The following is a 16,401-nucleotide window of genomic DNA, read 5'->3' on the forward strand; positions in this document are numbered from 1 at the left end:
AAAAAAAAAACACTCACTTCCTTGGAGATATGGACAGCGCGGAGACATCCATGGCCTCTTGTGAGGCCCCGAGGAGATCCCGTGCAGAGACACGAGAGTATGGTCGAAAATGTCCAGGACGGAAGCTCGTGCGTGGAACGTGCCTCCTGGATGAGATGATGGGTGAAAACTCCGGAGCAGCATCCATAGGTGTCATGGACCTGGGAGTGTGCTCCAGTGAGAGGGGTCCCGGAGAAGGCGGCGTCCCGACTGGGGCCGGTTCCAGCATACTCTGAAGTGGCAGCGACGGCGGCTGCATCAACACGGACGGTAGATCGGCAGCAGCAACAGGACTGGCGTCTCGGGCTGGTGGAGGCGAAGGATGGGGCAGTGGCACCAGCGTGGCCACCACTCGTGGGCGCATCTGGTCGTAATGGCGAACAACCGTGCCGTCGCCCGTACGGATTTCACAAAGCCGGCGGCCGCGAAGAGCCTTGACCACCCCTGCAATCCATTTAGGGCGAGATCCATACCCTCGTGCCCACACGTCGGCGCCCACCGAGTATTTTCCCGCACTAGGGGACACAGTACAAGGCCTGACAGGGTGAAGCAGGTGCAGTAGAGTGCGCGGTTGGCGGCCATGCAAGAGTTCAGCAGGGCTGCGATCACCCAGAGAACTCAGAAATTGCAGCAGGGCGTCATCTGTGGAAAAATCACTAAGGAATTTTTTCATCTGGCATTTGAAAGTGTGGACAAGGCGCTCGACCTCCCCATTCGATTGCGGATGGAAGGGAGGTGCAGTAACATGATGAATCCCTTGTCCAGTACAAAAATCACGGAAAGCCCTCGAAGAGAACTGAGGGCCATTGTCCGTGACGATCGTGGATGGAAGAACTTCTAGCGCAAAGATTTTGGACAAAGCCAGAGTCGTCGCCGTAGTGGTGGGTGACGGACATCTAACAACAAACGGAAACTTCGAGAAGGCGTCAATCAACAGTAGCCAATAAGTACCGAGGAAGGGGCCAGCAAAGTCGGCGTGCACCCGTTCCCATGGCTGAGCTGGATCAGGCCACGGAGAGGGCATTGTACGAGGTGCCGCCAGTTGTTGAGCACACTGGCCACACGCAGCAACCATATGGGCGATGTCCAAATCAATACCGGGCCAATAAACGTGCCTGCGGGCCAGGGACTTAGTACGAGAAATACCCCAATGGCCTTCGTGCAACAGTTTGAAAACATCTTTGCGAAGAGAGGCTGGCACCACGACCCGTGGAGATGCGCCATCCGTGGCCAGAAGAACAACACCATCATGAACAGGCAGACGAAGGCGCAAGGCATGGTAGTTGCGAAGGGGATCCGATGCCCGGCCCTTGGTCGTGTCCGGCCAACCTCGAACAAAACCGATCACCCGACGCAGGACCGGGTCCCGCACAGTAGCCGACGCGACCTGCGAACCTGTAAGTGGAAAGCCCTCGACCGCACGACATTCTTCCTCATCAATGTGGAAACAGAGGAGCTCATCACGATCGAAAACAGGGTCGGGGCCCATCGGCAATCGCGACAATGCATCAGCGTTGGCGTGCTGGGCCGTGGGGCGATATTGAATCTCATAATGAAAACGAGACAAGTATAAGGCCCAACGTTGCAGGCGGTGAGCTGCCTTATCCGGAAGTGACGCCGATGGGCTGAACAGAGAGACCAGTGGTTTGTGGTCGGTGATGAGGTGAAACTTAGAACCATACAAAAAAACGCTTAACTTTTTTAGAGCATAAATTATAGCGAGCGCCTCCTTTTCGATTTGAGAGTAACGCCGTTGCGCCTAGTTGAGGGTCTTGGAAGCATAGGCGATGGGTCGTTCCGACCCATCCTCATACCGATGGGCGAGAACAGCCCCTAGGCCATACTGTGACGCGTCAGTCGCCAGAACCAAGTGCTGACCCGGACGGAATGTGGCAAGACAAGGCGCCGACTGCAAATGAGCCTTCAGGCGGACAAAAGCCTGCTCACACCCGTCGGACCAACAGAAGGGGACGTTTTTGCGTAACAGCTGATGTAGAGGATAAGCTACCGCCGCTGCAGATGGAATGAATTTGTGATAATAAGCAATCTTGCCTAGAAACACCTGAAGTTCCTTGACCGTAGACGGCCGGGGTAGAGCGTTAATGGCCGCAACGTGCTGACTGAGAGGGCGTATACCCTCACAGGACAAGTGGAAACCAAGATACTCAATGGAGGGTTGGAAGAACTGTGACTTGTCCAGATTGCACCTCAACCCAGCCGAATGCAAAACCCAAAACAGTGAACGTAAATTACGAAGGTGCTCCTAAGTGGAGGCTCCCGTGAGAACAATGTCATCCAGATAGTTTATGCAGCCGGGAACGGAAGCCGTGAGCTGTTCCAAAAACCGCTGAAAAATGGCCGGTGCGCTAGCGACGTCAAATGGTAATCGCTGGTACTGATACAACCCACAAGGAGTGTTGATAACGAGAAATTCCTTGGAAGTAGCGTCCAACGGCAACTGATGGTACGCCTCCGATAAGTCAAGTTTGGAAAAGAACTGGCCTCCAGCGAGCTTGGTAAACAACTCCTCAGGACGGGGAAGAGGATAAGTGTCAATGAGGCTCTGAGCGTTGACGGTGGCTTTAAAGTCACCACACAATCGCAGACTCCTGTTTGGTTTAGAAACCACCACGATCGGCGATGCCCATTCGCTGGAGGTAACCGGAAGGAGAATCCCTGAAGCTGTTAACCTGTGTAGCTTCGCCTTGACAGGTGCACGCAACGCCACCGGAATAGGGCGTGCCCGGAAAAACTTAGGGCGAGCCGTAGGTTTAAGAGTAATGTGGGCTTCAAAATCCTTGGCACCACCCAGACCAGCAGAGAACACGGACGAAAATTCAGAACACAATCCATCCAGCTGTTGATACGGAATATCCTCAGATATGAGGTGCATATCATCATCAATGGAGAACCCGAACAACTGGAAAGCATCATAACCGAACAGGTTTTCAGTGCTCGCATGATCCACCACATAAAACGTGAGGGGCCGAACAACAGACTTGTAGGCAGTGGAAGCATCAAACTGGCTCATGATAGGAATTTTCTGTTTATTATAAGTCCTCAGATTTCGCGTAACTGGAGACAAAGGAGGGGAGACCAACGCCAAATACGTGCGAGAATTAATGAGAGTTACTGCAGAGCCAGTGTCCACTTGCATGCGGATGTCTTTATTCAGAACACGAACAGTAACAAACAACTTATTTGTTTGAGAAAGCACACAGTGAACATCCATGTCCGACGCCTCGTCCTCGTCGACAGGAACTTTATGGGACTGACACACAGAAGCAATGTGGCCTTTTTTCCTACATGAATTACACGTGGCCCAACGTTTTGGACACGCTGCCCTGTCGTGCTGTACGAAACAACGGGGGCAAGAAGGATGTGCGGAACGAACCGGCTTCTGTGGTTGCTGGTTTCGCTGCGAGCGTTGTGGCCCAAAGCGACGTTGTTGACGCGAGTGAACCGCCGCCACATCGTCGTTCTCCTGTGAAACAGGCAAATTGCCCGTGTCGAGGGTTGACTGTACAGCGCCTACATCACACCACGCGTCGATTTGCGCGCCAGCAGCGTGAGACACTTCAAAGGATTGAGCGATGCTTATAACTTCCGACAACGACGGGTTTGGCAGTTGGAGGGCACGTTGCCGAACTTCTTTATCAGGAGCAAGCCGTAGAATAGCATCCCTAACCATTGAGTCAGCATAAGACTCGTGATGTGTGTCCGTGACAAACTGACATTTCCTACTCAGACCGTGTAGTTCCGCCGCCCAAGCCCAGTAAGATTGATGGGGCTGTTTACGACACCAGTAGAACGCCACGCGGGCGGCAACGACGTGGGTGTTTTTTCGATAATAGGCAGACAATAAGTCACACATTTCTTGGAAGGACAGGGAGGCAGGTTCCCGCAGAGGGGCTAACTGAGATAGCAGCTGATAGACTCGAGGGGAAATCCAAGATAGAAATAACGACTTACACATAGGAGCGTCGACAACGCCGAAAGCCAAGAAGTGTTGCCGCAAACGCTTCTCATAATCCTCCCAGTCTTCAGCGGCCTCATCGTAAGGAGGGAATGGAAGCGGAGAAGAGGAAGACAGACGATGAGTAAGGGACATCGACAACGCCTGAATCGCTGCCGTCAGCTGTGTTTGTTGAGCCTGAATAGTAGCCGTCAGCTGTGTTTGTTGTTCAATAAGCGCTTGCATAAGCTGTTCCATGTCTGCCCCGTCACGGACACGCAAATCCACAACGCAGTGAAAATATCCAATCCTCGTCGCCAAAAAGTTTTATAACCTTTAATCACAATAATTGCGTGGATATTCACACTCTCTCTTAGAAACATTAGCTGATCACATGATTACAACTCAGTCTCTTGTATTCGACTGCCGTACCGTGACATGCGGCCGGCGCCGTTCGTAGCTAGGTGGCGCTCCCGCGCTCATCCGATTTGCGGAGCGCCTCTATCGCCGTTTGTGCATACTGTCGTGACGGCACTGTTAAATGTCGTGGCACTATCACAACAGCAGTGATGGTAGCTGATCTTCTGGACACGTCTGACTCCACATGTAACAAGGGCAAGACGGCCAATGATCTCTTCCATGCAAATGCATGAAGACACCCAAACTCCTAAGGGAATCAGCAAACCCTAGCAGTAGTTAGGGTAATGTGCACAGGCACTACGTCAGTAGTGTGTGGATGAGTTGGAAATTAATGTCATCCAGGGACTGTCTGCAGGTTGCTGAGGTGGTTAAAGAAACATTTGAGAGAAACAGAAAAATCTGTGTTTGAGTCCTGGTGAGGCCTAAATTTTCAACTTTCCCCACTGATTTGTTTCAATGCCCACTAGCAGCTAATGACGTTATTCCTTTGAATAACTGTCTTGTAAGGCTGCAGGATCAACAATGGTATATGTTCTTCTGCACATGTTCAAAAGAACAGACACTACATAAATAATATTAGTTTTGTTTCTACGAGGGTAGTTTGGAAAACTTACAGAATAACCAGCAGATGTCACTGATAGCACACGAGGTTTCTGTGTAATAACAGGTCTTTTGAAATGGTAAAGAGCAGCAGTCAGTTGTTGTTTTTGTTCTAGCTTTATTAGAGCAGATCCAGATTTTGACTAGAAACTAGCCATTATCAGCGCAATATTTTGGAGTTATATTACTCGTACTGTACTGGTAATGGCTAGTTACTAGATGAAATCTGGATCTGCTCTAATAAAGCTAAAACAGAAATGATGACTGAATGCTGCTCTTTAACATTTTGAAAGTTGTATCAGTCATGGAGCGCATTCTACTTTCTTAATGGAGGTAATCTGATAATGATACATAATCCTTCACAAATAAACAAGTGATGCATCTGTGCTCTGAGCAGATACCTGTGGTGTGGTCATTTCTCTGTTGATGTTCCTGGGTAGTGTTTTTTGTGTGTGGATGCAGGAGGAAGGGGGTGGGGGGGAGGGGCGGAGATAGCAAGATTTGAGCAGTGATTACAGTGATTAAGTACTTCGTAAAGAAATGTATTAAAGCAAAGGAAATTCATGCCAATTTTCAGAACACATTGAGGGTAGGAGCAACTGTTCCTTCATATTCAAGTGTTGCCAAGTGGACAAATGAGTCAGGACAGCCTATGTAGTGGTCAGGTACTACCCCAGAAATTACAGCAGAAGTGCATAAAATGGTCATGATGGATCACTGACTGAAGGTGTGAGGAATTGTTGAAGCTGTAGGGATTTCATCTGAACAGGCACTTCACATTTTAACATTGGAATTGGATACGAGAAAATTATTTGCTAGATGGGTGCTGTGACATCGCAGAATTAGAAACACATCACAATGGAAATGTCCAAATATTGTTTGACCTGTTTTTAGAGCAACAAACACAATATTTTGTACCAGTTTGTGACCAATACTATTCTCACAGATAAAACAACAGTCTACACAGTAGAAACATGTTGATTCATCACCATCAAAGGAAGCAAAGGCAACATGGATAGCTGGAAAGGTTTTGGCATCACTTTTCAGGAACGCGAAAGGGATTCAGCTGATAGATTATCTTCCCACTGGGACAATACAACACTAACCGTCCGGACCAATTACAGCAAAAGATACACGAAAAGAAGCCAAGTTTGGCACGGAAGAAAGTCATTTTTCATGAAGACAATGCGTGTCCACACACAAGTGTCATTGCCATGGCAATGCCAACTTATTTGCCTGGTGTATCTTTGTAAGACTTGTTCGAAAACTCAAAATTTTTCTTGTGGATGGAGATTCTTGTCAAAAAAAGAATTGGTAGCTGAAGCTGTCTAGTATTTTGCAAGGCTGGAGCAATCTAACTTTTAAGATGGGATCAAGGCCTTGGAGCATCACTGGACCAAGTGCATTTGCGTACAGGAGGATTACATTGAAAAATAACAAAGTTTCACTGAGGTAAGTCATTTTTTTCCTACTCCATTCAGAGAACTTTGCAACCTACCCTCATATATAAAATTTTTGGAATGTAGCATGTGGTGGCAGACTAATCTGCACAACAGTGCAAGGTCTAGGATAGGTTGGGAGGAATTTGATTTTGAATTGGTGAATTCAACAAATGTCAGTATGAAATCTTATTTGTGGTGAAATATTGGTACTGATTTCTAGGGTACCCTTAAGTCTAGATTAGGTTGAAAGGTATAGTTTGGTTGTGAACAGGGGAAACTGACAAATGTGATTTTATGAGAATAATCGTAATTAATTTTATAGTGAGCACTTAAAATATATTGTCTACCACTTTGATAACATCATGAGTCAAAGCAAATGGACAGTATCAGAAAATTTGTTTCCTCCTGAAGATTTGCATTTCCTGTTAGAAGTTCGGTTTCTTCTTTATACACAAACTGCCTTATGTTTTAATGGCATGCAGTACATCTGTGTTCTCTTATAGCTGTGATTACGTTCATACACCTCGCTAGTAACTGTTACAGTGGCAAATATATCTACTCTTTAGATCTGTCTACTAGACTCTATAAACCAAAAGTGACTCAGAAAAATGATTTGCAATCACCAGTATAGAGCTCTTTTAGAAATTTTTGACAACAGCACATATAACAAGTATATTTCTGAAAATCTTTGTAAGCTATGAATGTTGTGGATAACTTATTACATGACAAATCCACCTCAGTGATTTGCTCATCCCAAATTTTAGTACATATCAACAGGAATAAACGTACATTTCTCAGATGTTTTAGAAGTTATTACTGTCATGTACATAAACTATTTCACAGGAAATCGACATTTGTGTTAGTTACTGTAGCATACTTTATAACTAACATATTGTGTTATACCTAGCCTCCCTTTCAAGAAGCATATATATTACTTGCATTTATCAAACAATGGAAATGTAGACCAACACCTTCAACCTATTACCTGATACATACCCTCGTATATAAAAGATACCAACCATTTCTTCCACCGACCCTCCACAGGTCCTGTCCCTTTACCACACACTGCCCTGCTCATCACTATTGTACACTAACATCCCTAATGCCCATGACTTTACTGCTATTGAACACTACCTTTCCCAAACCCCGACAGACTCCAAACCAACAACCTCCTTCTTAGTCGCCATGCCCAACTATATCCTCACCCAGAATTACTTCTCCTTTGAAGGCATTACCTACAAACTTATCCAGGATACGCCTACAGGTACCCACATGGCACCATACTATGCCAACCTATTCATGAGCCTTCTAGAGGAATCCTTCCTCAAAACCCAGAATCCTAAACCCCTCATCTGGTTCAGATTCATTGATGATATCTTTGCTATCTGGATCGAAGGTGAGGACACCCTATCGACATTCCTCCAGAAGTTCAACAACTTCTCTCCCAATTGCTTCACCTGGTCCTGATCATTCTCAACCCAACAAGTAACCTTCCTAGATGTTGAGCTCCACCTTAAAGATGGCTACATCAGTATCTCCGTCCATATCAAACCTACAAACCACCAGCACACCTCCACTTCGACAGCTGCCAACCATTCCATAAGAAGAAGTCCCTTCTGTACAGCCTAGCCAATCATGGTTATCGCATCTGCAGTGATGAGCAGCCTCTCTCAAAATATACCGAGGTTCTCACTGAAGCCTTCACTATCCATAATTATCCCACAACCTTGCACAAAAACAAATATCCCGTGCCTTATCTTTCAAGTCTTCCCCCAACTCCCAAAGCCCCACCGTCTGGCTGCAGAAAAGCACTCCCCTCGTACTATATTGCTAATGACAGGAGCAGCTGAATTACATTCTCCGCCAGGGTTTCTATTACCTTTTATCATGCCATGAAATGGGAAATCTCCTGCCCACTATCTTTCCCACCCTTCCCACAGTGGTATTCTGCCATCCAATGAAGCTAGACAATATACTCATCCATTCTTACACAACCCCTGCTCCCAATCCCTCACCTCATAGCTCACATCCCTGTAACAGACCTAGATGCAAGACCTGTCCCATACACCATCCCACTACCACCTACTCCAGTCTGGTCACTAACATCACCTATCCCATCAAAGGGAGGGCTACCTGTGAAAGCAGTCATGTTGTCTACAAGTTAAGCTGCAGCCACTGTGCTGCATTCTATGTAGGCATGACAACCAACAAGCTGTCCATTTGCATGAATGGCTACCAACAAACTGTGGTGAAGAAACAAGTGGACCACCTTGTTGCTAAACATGCTGCCAAACAAGACTACCTTCATTTCAATGACTGGTTCACAGCTTGTGCCACATGGATCCTTCCCACAAACACCAGCTTTTCTGAACTGTGCAGGTGGAAACTTTCCCTGCAATACATCCTATGTTACCGTAGCCCTCCTGGCCTCAACCTTCGTTAGTCACTGTCCTCACCCATCCAGCCCCTTCCCTGTTCCCATTCCAGCACTACATAGCTGACATTCCACCACCACACCCAGTACCGAGCGAGGTGGCGCAGTGGTTAGACACTGGACTCACATTCGGGAGGGCGACAGTTCAATCCCACGCCTAGCCATCCTGATTTAGGTTTTCCCTGATTTCCCTAAATCGCTCCAGGCAAATGCCGGGATGGTTCCTTTCAAAGGGCACGGCCGACTTCCTTCCCCATCCTTCTCTAACCTGATGAGACTGATGACCTCGCTGTCTGGTCTCCTTCCCCAAAACAACCAACCAACCAACCACCACACCCAGTCTTTTTATTTCTCTCCTTTTCTGCTACTTCCCCTTCCTATCTCTCCCCTGCCCTCAGCCTAACCTGCAGCACTTTGCTATCTGCCACCTCCACCATACTATGCCTCGCCCTCCACCTCCCTGCTCCAGCCTCCTCCTTACTCCCACCCACTTGCCGCTCCCATAATGCACTGGTCTGCTACTCGCAGTGTGGTTTCAGTTGCCTTAGACTGCAGTTATGTGTGTGTGTGTGTGTATTGTTGACGAAGGCTTTAATGGCCGAAAGCTATTATTGTGAGAGGTTTTTTGTTGTGCCTATCTGCAACTCAGCATCTTCGCTATATCGTGAGTAGCAACTTTTCCTTCTCATAATATTGTTACTTACATTTATTGTACGTTAATATTACTTTTGAATTTGTTAGTGACTATAGTCTCAAAATTTGAAAGCTTTGCATCACAGCAGTTAGGTAGATGCAGTATTTTTGATTCTTGAAAAGCATTTGACTCAGTACCACACCTATGCTTTTTATCAAAAGTACAATCATATGGTGTATAAAGCGAAATTTGTGAGTGGATTGAAGACTTTTGATAGGAGGGACACAGCACGTTATCTCTGATGGAGAGTCATAGTTAGAAGTAGAAGGGAAATGTGTGTTGGGACCCTTGCTGTTCATGTTATATTTTAGCCATCTTGTGGACAATATTAACAGTAACTTCAGAATTTTTGCAGATGATGCTGTTATCTGCAATGAAATACTGTCTGAAAGAAGATGCATAAATATTCAGTCAAAGCTTGATAAGATTTCAAAGTGCTGCAAAGGTTAGCAACTTGCTTATGATGTTCAGAAATCTAAACTTGTGCACTTCGCAAAATGAAAAATGCAGTATCCTATGACTATAATATTAAAGAGCCAAAGTTGGAATTGGCCAACTCATACAAATACCTGGTGTAACATTTTGTAGGGATATGAAATGGAATTATTATATAGGCTCAGTTGTGGGTAAAGCAGGTGGCAGACTTCGGTTTATTGGTAGAATACTGGGGAACTGCAATCAGTCTACAAAGGGGATTGCTTACAAATCAAATCATTTGTGTGACCCATTCTAGAATACTGCTCAAGTGTGTGGAACCTGTACCAAATATGACTAACATGGGATATTGAATATATACAGAGAAGGGTGACATAAATAGTCACATATTTGTTTGACCTATGGGTGAGTGATACAGTGACAATGAAGAAACTGAAATAGCAGACTCTTGAAGATAGAAGTAAACTATCCCAAGAATGTTTGTTAAAAATGTTTCAGGAACCGGCTTTAAATGATGAATCTATGTATATCCTACAACCCCCTAAGTATTACTCCCACAGATATCATGAGGACACAATTAGAATAATTACAGCACATGCAGGGGCGTTCAGACAACCATTCTTCCTCCACTCCATATAGAATGGAACTGGAAGAAACCTTAACAACTGGTACAAAGAAGCGTACCCTCACTCATGCACTTTGCGGTATTTTGCAGAGTATGGATGTTGATGAAGATATAGAAAAGTTACAAAACTAGTAATTTTTACCACAGGTTAACTTTCTGCCTTAGTAGATATATCATTTTGCATACTAACACTTCAGTTCTTAAAGTGAATTTGTAATGTTTTTAGCACAACAGATTCAAAGACAATCAGCAGGTTTAGTTTAAAGTTATTTGTTTACTGCCATGTAAAACACTGCAGCAGCCACAATGCAGCCCAACTGTGAATGCTGTTCTCAAACATGGGATGAGTTAGTAGATGTTCATATGCAGCTGGAAATTGCCCTGACTACTGTCAAATGACTGGCAGCTGTTGTGAATTGTTGTGTTGGGAGAGCTCCCACAAGCCAAATTTATCTCAGGTACTATCCTCCCTGTGAATCCTTTCTCATGTGCAGGAAATAATGGGATCTGGCACTTAACTGTCAGTGGCATACCAGTGGTACTATAGGCATTCTGTTCAGGATAGACATGGACCAGGGAGGAATCAGGTTGTCCCTCTAACCAACAGATTCATGGTGCTGTGTTCCAGTGAAACTGAGCCAGTTGGACTAACTTCGCCTGTTGAAGAAACCTGCATTGTCCTGTGTCAAGAGGAAGAAAACACAAAAGGGTAGGGGTCTATTAATTTCCAGCACCAAGGATATGGGAAGGAACACCAGGTGCCTCATTCATAATGCTGAAGAGGCTATTCTGGCAGACACTGAGGAAACAGTGTGCAATCAACTGCAGATTGTGGCATATGTTGGAACAAGCAATACTTGTCTTCTGGGCTCTGAGGTCATACTAGAATTATTCCGGTGACTGGCTGAGAACGTTTAGAAAATTAGCCTTTCGTACAGAGTTTCAACAAAGCTCACAATTTGCAGCATTGTCACCAGAACTGATCACGGCCCCCAGGTTCTGAATTGACTAGATGGACTGAACCAGAAACTCTGAATGTTATGTGACAAGCTAGGCTGCGACTTCCCAGACTTGCAACATGCAGCTGAGGACTATGTGTAGGTTTTATTATTATTATTATTATTATTATTATTATTATTATTATTATAGATAAGGTGACTCTTTATCCAGTCCAAATAACGACAACTGTAGGAAGCCAGGAAGTATTAGTGTAAGATAGAAAGGAGTGTCCTCCACAGGTGAGAGCATTAAAATCCTAGTAGTTAACTGTCAAAGCATTCATGACAAAGTGAAAGCATTTGACGTGCTCTTAAAAATTAGTGAAGCTCTCATAATACTAGGTACAGAAAGCTGGTTAAAAGCTGAAGCTGACAGTAGTGAAATGTTTGGGAAAAATTTTAGGGTACATCAAAAGGAGAGGCTAGTGGCAAAGGGAGGTGATGTATTTGTCGCAGGGAGGTGGTGTATTTGTTGCAGTACACAAGAAACTCAAATCCTCAGACAGAAACTGAAAGTGTATTATGTAAGATTGTTTGGGCAAGATTCCGTATCAGCATTAAAGTGTAATTGGATCCTTCTGTCAACCACCAGTCTCATGTCCTGATGTAACCAGAAACTTCAGATAACCTGAATTTGCTTGTACGTAAGTTCCTACATCATACTGAGAATATCAGTAGATACTTTAATCATCCAATAATCAATTGGAAAAATTACAGTTTTGTTAGAAGTGGGTGTGACAAGACATCCTGTGAAAAGTTATTAAATGCCTACTCTGAAAACTATGCAGAACAGGTAGTTCTACGCACTGACGATACAACTATATTAGGTCCAATGGCAACAAATAGACCTGACCTCTTTGATTATGTCCACATTGAAACTGCTATCAGTGACAGTAATACAGCTGTGGCAACAATGATTACCAAAATGCAAAGGACAACTAAAACAAGTAAAAAAATCTGCATGTTCAACAAACTAAACAAAAAAACAGTTGTGAAATATCCCAATGAACTTTAGCACAGGACAGGAACACGAAGAGGAGCTATGCATCAAGATTAAAAGAGTAGTTGACCATGCGCTGGTAAATATGTACCCAGTCTTGTAAAGCAACAGAGACTACTGCATAGTAGGTGTAAAATAAAGCATAGGACTGTAGATAGCGAGAGGCTAAATGAAATACGTTTGGCTGTCAAGAGAGCAATGCGTGAAGCCTTCAATGACTACAATACTCTGAAATGAACTTTCATGAAACCCAGAGATATTCTGGACATATGTCAAGCCTGTTAGTGGCACCAAAATTCACATCCCTTCATTTGTGGATGAGACAGAAATTAAAATTGAGGGGTAGCAAAACAAAATTGAAGTGCTTAACTCTACTTTAAAATTTCCTTTAAGAAGGAAAGCCCAGGAGAACTGCCCCAATTTAATTCTCATACAACTGAAAAGATGAGTGAAACAAGCATTAGCATAAGTGGCATTGAGAAATAGGGTCAATCCAAACTATCTCAGAAAAATTTTATATTTGCTGAGTGAATGCTCCTGATGTTTAGTAGTCAGAAAAATATATTTTTTTAAAATTATTGTTTATTATTTTGAAATGGCATCCACATTTGTTCCAGGCCACATGCATTTTTTCATATTTGCAAGCATCTACATTTTTACAATTATTCAGCAGTGGATTGTCCTAAGCCTTTCAGATAATATGCATTTAGTTCAACACACTCTGGGTTACAAATTAACTTCATTAACACTTAGCTGAATGTACTCTTTAATGTATTTTTAATAGTTCAAAGTTATCAGCCACAAATTTAAAAAAAAAAAACTCATTTTTTAACAGTAATTTTCCAAAGAAAGATTAATTTCTCAGCTTTAATACTTTTTCTGCTATTACACTGTATAGTACAGTTACTTTTTATATAGTATCAATGGTGAGCAGCTTATACTTAAAAAAAATACACTATTTTAAAAAAATTGATTTTTTTATATATTCCATTTTGTGGCCTGCAATAGCTTTGTTGGAGGACCAGATCAAAATCTGAAAATTTCACAGTTAATAGTCCTTTATGATATCAAACTTCAGTATAAATTTCAACTCTGAGATTCAATTGGAAGTTATGGAAAAAAGATTACAAACACGAGTAAAAAATATGTTTTTTAACATCTGCAATATCTGGTAGGCTAATCAAATAAAGTATACCAATTGCATAATGTAACCCACCACATTGCACTAGCTAATGATTATTTGTCAAACCAATGCTGTGGTAATTGTTTCAGCAGGCTAACAATTGCATCTGCACGCCTATACAAGTCTGATTGTTGTCTTCCCCCTTACACCAACAATTGTCTACCCACACTTATTTAGCTAGAAGTTGTTGAAGTGTGCAATTGAAAAATGGTGTCTCAGTGTTCTGTTGGTGTTATTTTTAATGAACCAGGCCATAAATGTGTGTATAGAGTGTATCCTAAAGACATTACTTTAATCAAAGATTAAAGTGAAGAAGAAAAAGTGTTGTTTTACTTACGAGTCGGCCCAGAGGTCAAATCAACATGCAAGTACCATGGAATGAAATACTTAAAAAAATTTCATCACCTTTTTGGACAGTGTTGCATGGACCCTTTTCAGAAACATAAGAAACCTATAACACAAGGTCTGCGAGAAATAACATTTGGTCATTATTCTAAAAATTAAAGCCCTTTTGTCAATCTCATACCATGAAAATCATTGGCTCCATCATGTTATTTCATCAATTTCATACCAGGAAAATCTTGTGTCCAACATGTTATTCTAAGATATTTGTAATTCACAAGAGAAAGGATAGTGTAACCTCAGATACAGAATTTTGTGACTTATCAGCAACCATTGAAAAAGTAGATACAGCTTGTGAAATCCTGGGTATATCGCCTGCTAGTAAAATTAGAAGACCAAGTTGCTTGAATACAAAAATTGAGAAAGTGGCAGCTACAGTCAAAAAGAATTTTTAAGTTTCATTTCAAAATACAATTTGTACTAAAAGAGGAAGTTCTAAAACTTCACCAACCGAATATGATGATTTGGTAGAAAAACTAAAAATTAAATGCAGTACTTCAAACAAAGAGGATAAAATTAAGATTATCCATTTACTGCTGAATTTTTGTAGTTGAGCAAACGTTAGTAATGAATTTAATGTGTCAGAATGTCTTGTTAAGTTAACAAGGCAATTGGTAAAAGGGCAGGGAATTTTACCAGCATTACAAAAGAATAGTGCATCTAATTTGGTAGGTGAAAACAAAATCAATAAAGTTATTAAGTATTATGATGATGACAGCAATGGACTTGGAAGAGCAGTTGAACGGAATGGACAGTGTCATGAAAGGAGGGTATAAGATGAACATCAACAAAAGCAAAACGAAGATAATGGAATGTAGTCGAATTAATTCGGATGATGCTGAGGGAATTAGATTAGGAAATGAGACACTTAAAGTAGTAAAGGGGTTTCGCTATCTGGGGAACAAAATAACTGATCATGGTCGAAGTAGAGTGGATATGAAATGTAGACTGGCAATGGCAACGAAAGCGTTCCTGAAGAAGAGAAATTTGTTAACATCGAGTATAGATTTAAATGTCAAGAAGTTGTTTCTGAAAGTATTTGTATAGAGTGTAGCCATGTTTGGAAGTGAAACATAGACGATAACTAGTTTGGACAAGAAGAGAATAGAAGCTTTCGAAATGTGGTGCTACAGGAGAATGCTGAAGATTAGATGGGTAGATCATATAACTAATGAGGAGGTATTGAATAGGATTGGAGAGAAGAGAAGTTTGTGGCACAACTTGACCAGAAGAAGGGATCGGTTGGTAGGACATGTTCTGAGGCATCAGGGGATTACCAATTTAGTATTGGAGGACAGCGTGGAGGGTAAAAATCGTAGAGGGAGACCAAGAGATGAGTACACTAAACAGCTCCAGAAGGAGGTAAGGTTGCAGTAGGTACTGGGAGATGAAGAAGCTTGCACAGGATAGAGTAGCATGGAGAGCTGCATCAAACCAGTCTCAGGACTGAAGACCACAACAAAAACATGATGATGACGATAACAGCCATTTGATGTCTGGCAAAAAAGTGTGTGTTTCTGTGAAAGTAAATGGTTCTATAAAAACTATTCACTGAATTTAAAAAACAAAATCTTGACATTCAAATTGGAAGATCAAAGTTTTCCGAGTTGAGACCAAGACAGTGTATTGTTGCAGGGGCATCTGGCGCCCATAATATTTGTGTTAGTTTTGTATCATCAGAACATAAAGTTGATGACAGATTGGGCCAATCTTAAGAGTTGACTATAAAGACCTTTTGGAAGTTATGGTATGCAATGTTGACAGTTACAATTGTATGATCAAGGGAAAATGTGAAGATTGTCCAGGCAAACAAGCCTCACTTGACATGTTTGAAGAATCCGAAGAAAATGATTTGATGCCTGACAATATAAAACACAAACAATGGGTTACACAAGACAGAACTGAATGGTGACAGTCATAAAATCACAAGAAGAGTTTTTTGAAGTGTTGGAGGCTAACCTTGAAAATCTGAAAATGCATCATTTTATTGCAAAAGCTCAGTGTAAATTTTTGAAGGACAAAAAGCAAACCTTGGCAGCTGAAGAATGCTTAGTTCTTGCTGACTTTTTGGAAAATTATTCCTTTGTTGTTAAAGATGAAGTACAAGGGCACCACAGGATAAACAAACAGGCCACAGTTCATCCATTTGTATTCTATTATGAAGATGAACATCA

General features: G+C 42.8%; 1 protein-coding gene across 1 annotated transcript; it reads right to left on the reverse strand.

Annotated features, from left to right (window-relative positions):
- On the reverse strand, window positions 1-4,381 carry LOC126267384 (uncharacterized). The gene is made up of 2 exons (XM_049972570.1): window positions 4,012-4,381; window positions 1-483 (listed from the first exon to the last, which is right to left on the reverse strand). Exons 1-2 carry the CDS (start codon window positions 4,250-4,252, stop codon window positions 14-16), a joined length of 711 nt encoding a protein of 236 aa, XP_049828527.1. The 5' UTR covers window positions 4,253-4,381; the 3' UTR covers window positions 1-13.
- Between the last annotated feature and the right edge of the window lie 12,020 nt (window positions 4,382-16,401).

The sequence above is a fragment of the Schistocerca gregaria genome, chromosome 4 (assembly GCF_023897955.1).
Source record: "Schistocerca gregaria isolate iqSchGreg1 chromosome 4, iqSchGreg1.2, whole genome shotgun sequence".
NCBI lineage: Eukaryota > Metazoa > Arthropoda > Insecta > Orthoptera > Acrididae > Schistocerca > Schistocerca gregaria.

Bases quoted from the DNA above. Each gene is read 5' to 3' on its own strand.
- LOC126267384 (XM_049972570.1), bottom strand. From the start codon at position 4,252: ATGGAACAGCTTATGCAAGCGCTTATTGAACAACAAACACAGCTGACG. The intron at 484-4,011 runs GTAAGTCGTTAT...AATGGATTGCAG, and splicing joins CGTTGTCGACGCTCCTATGT to GGGTGGTCAAGGCTCTTCGC.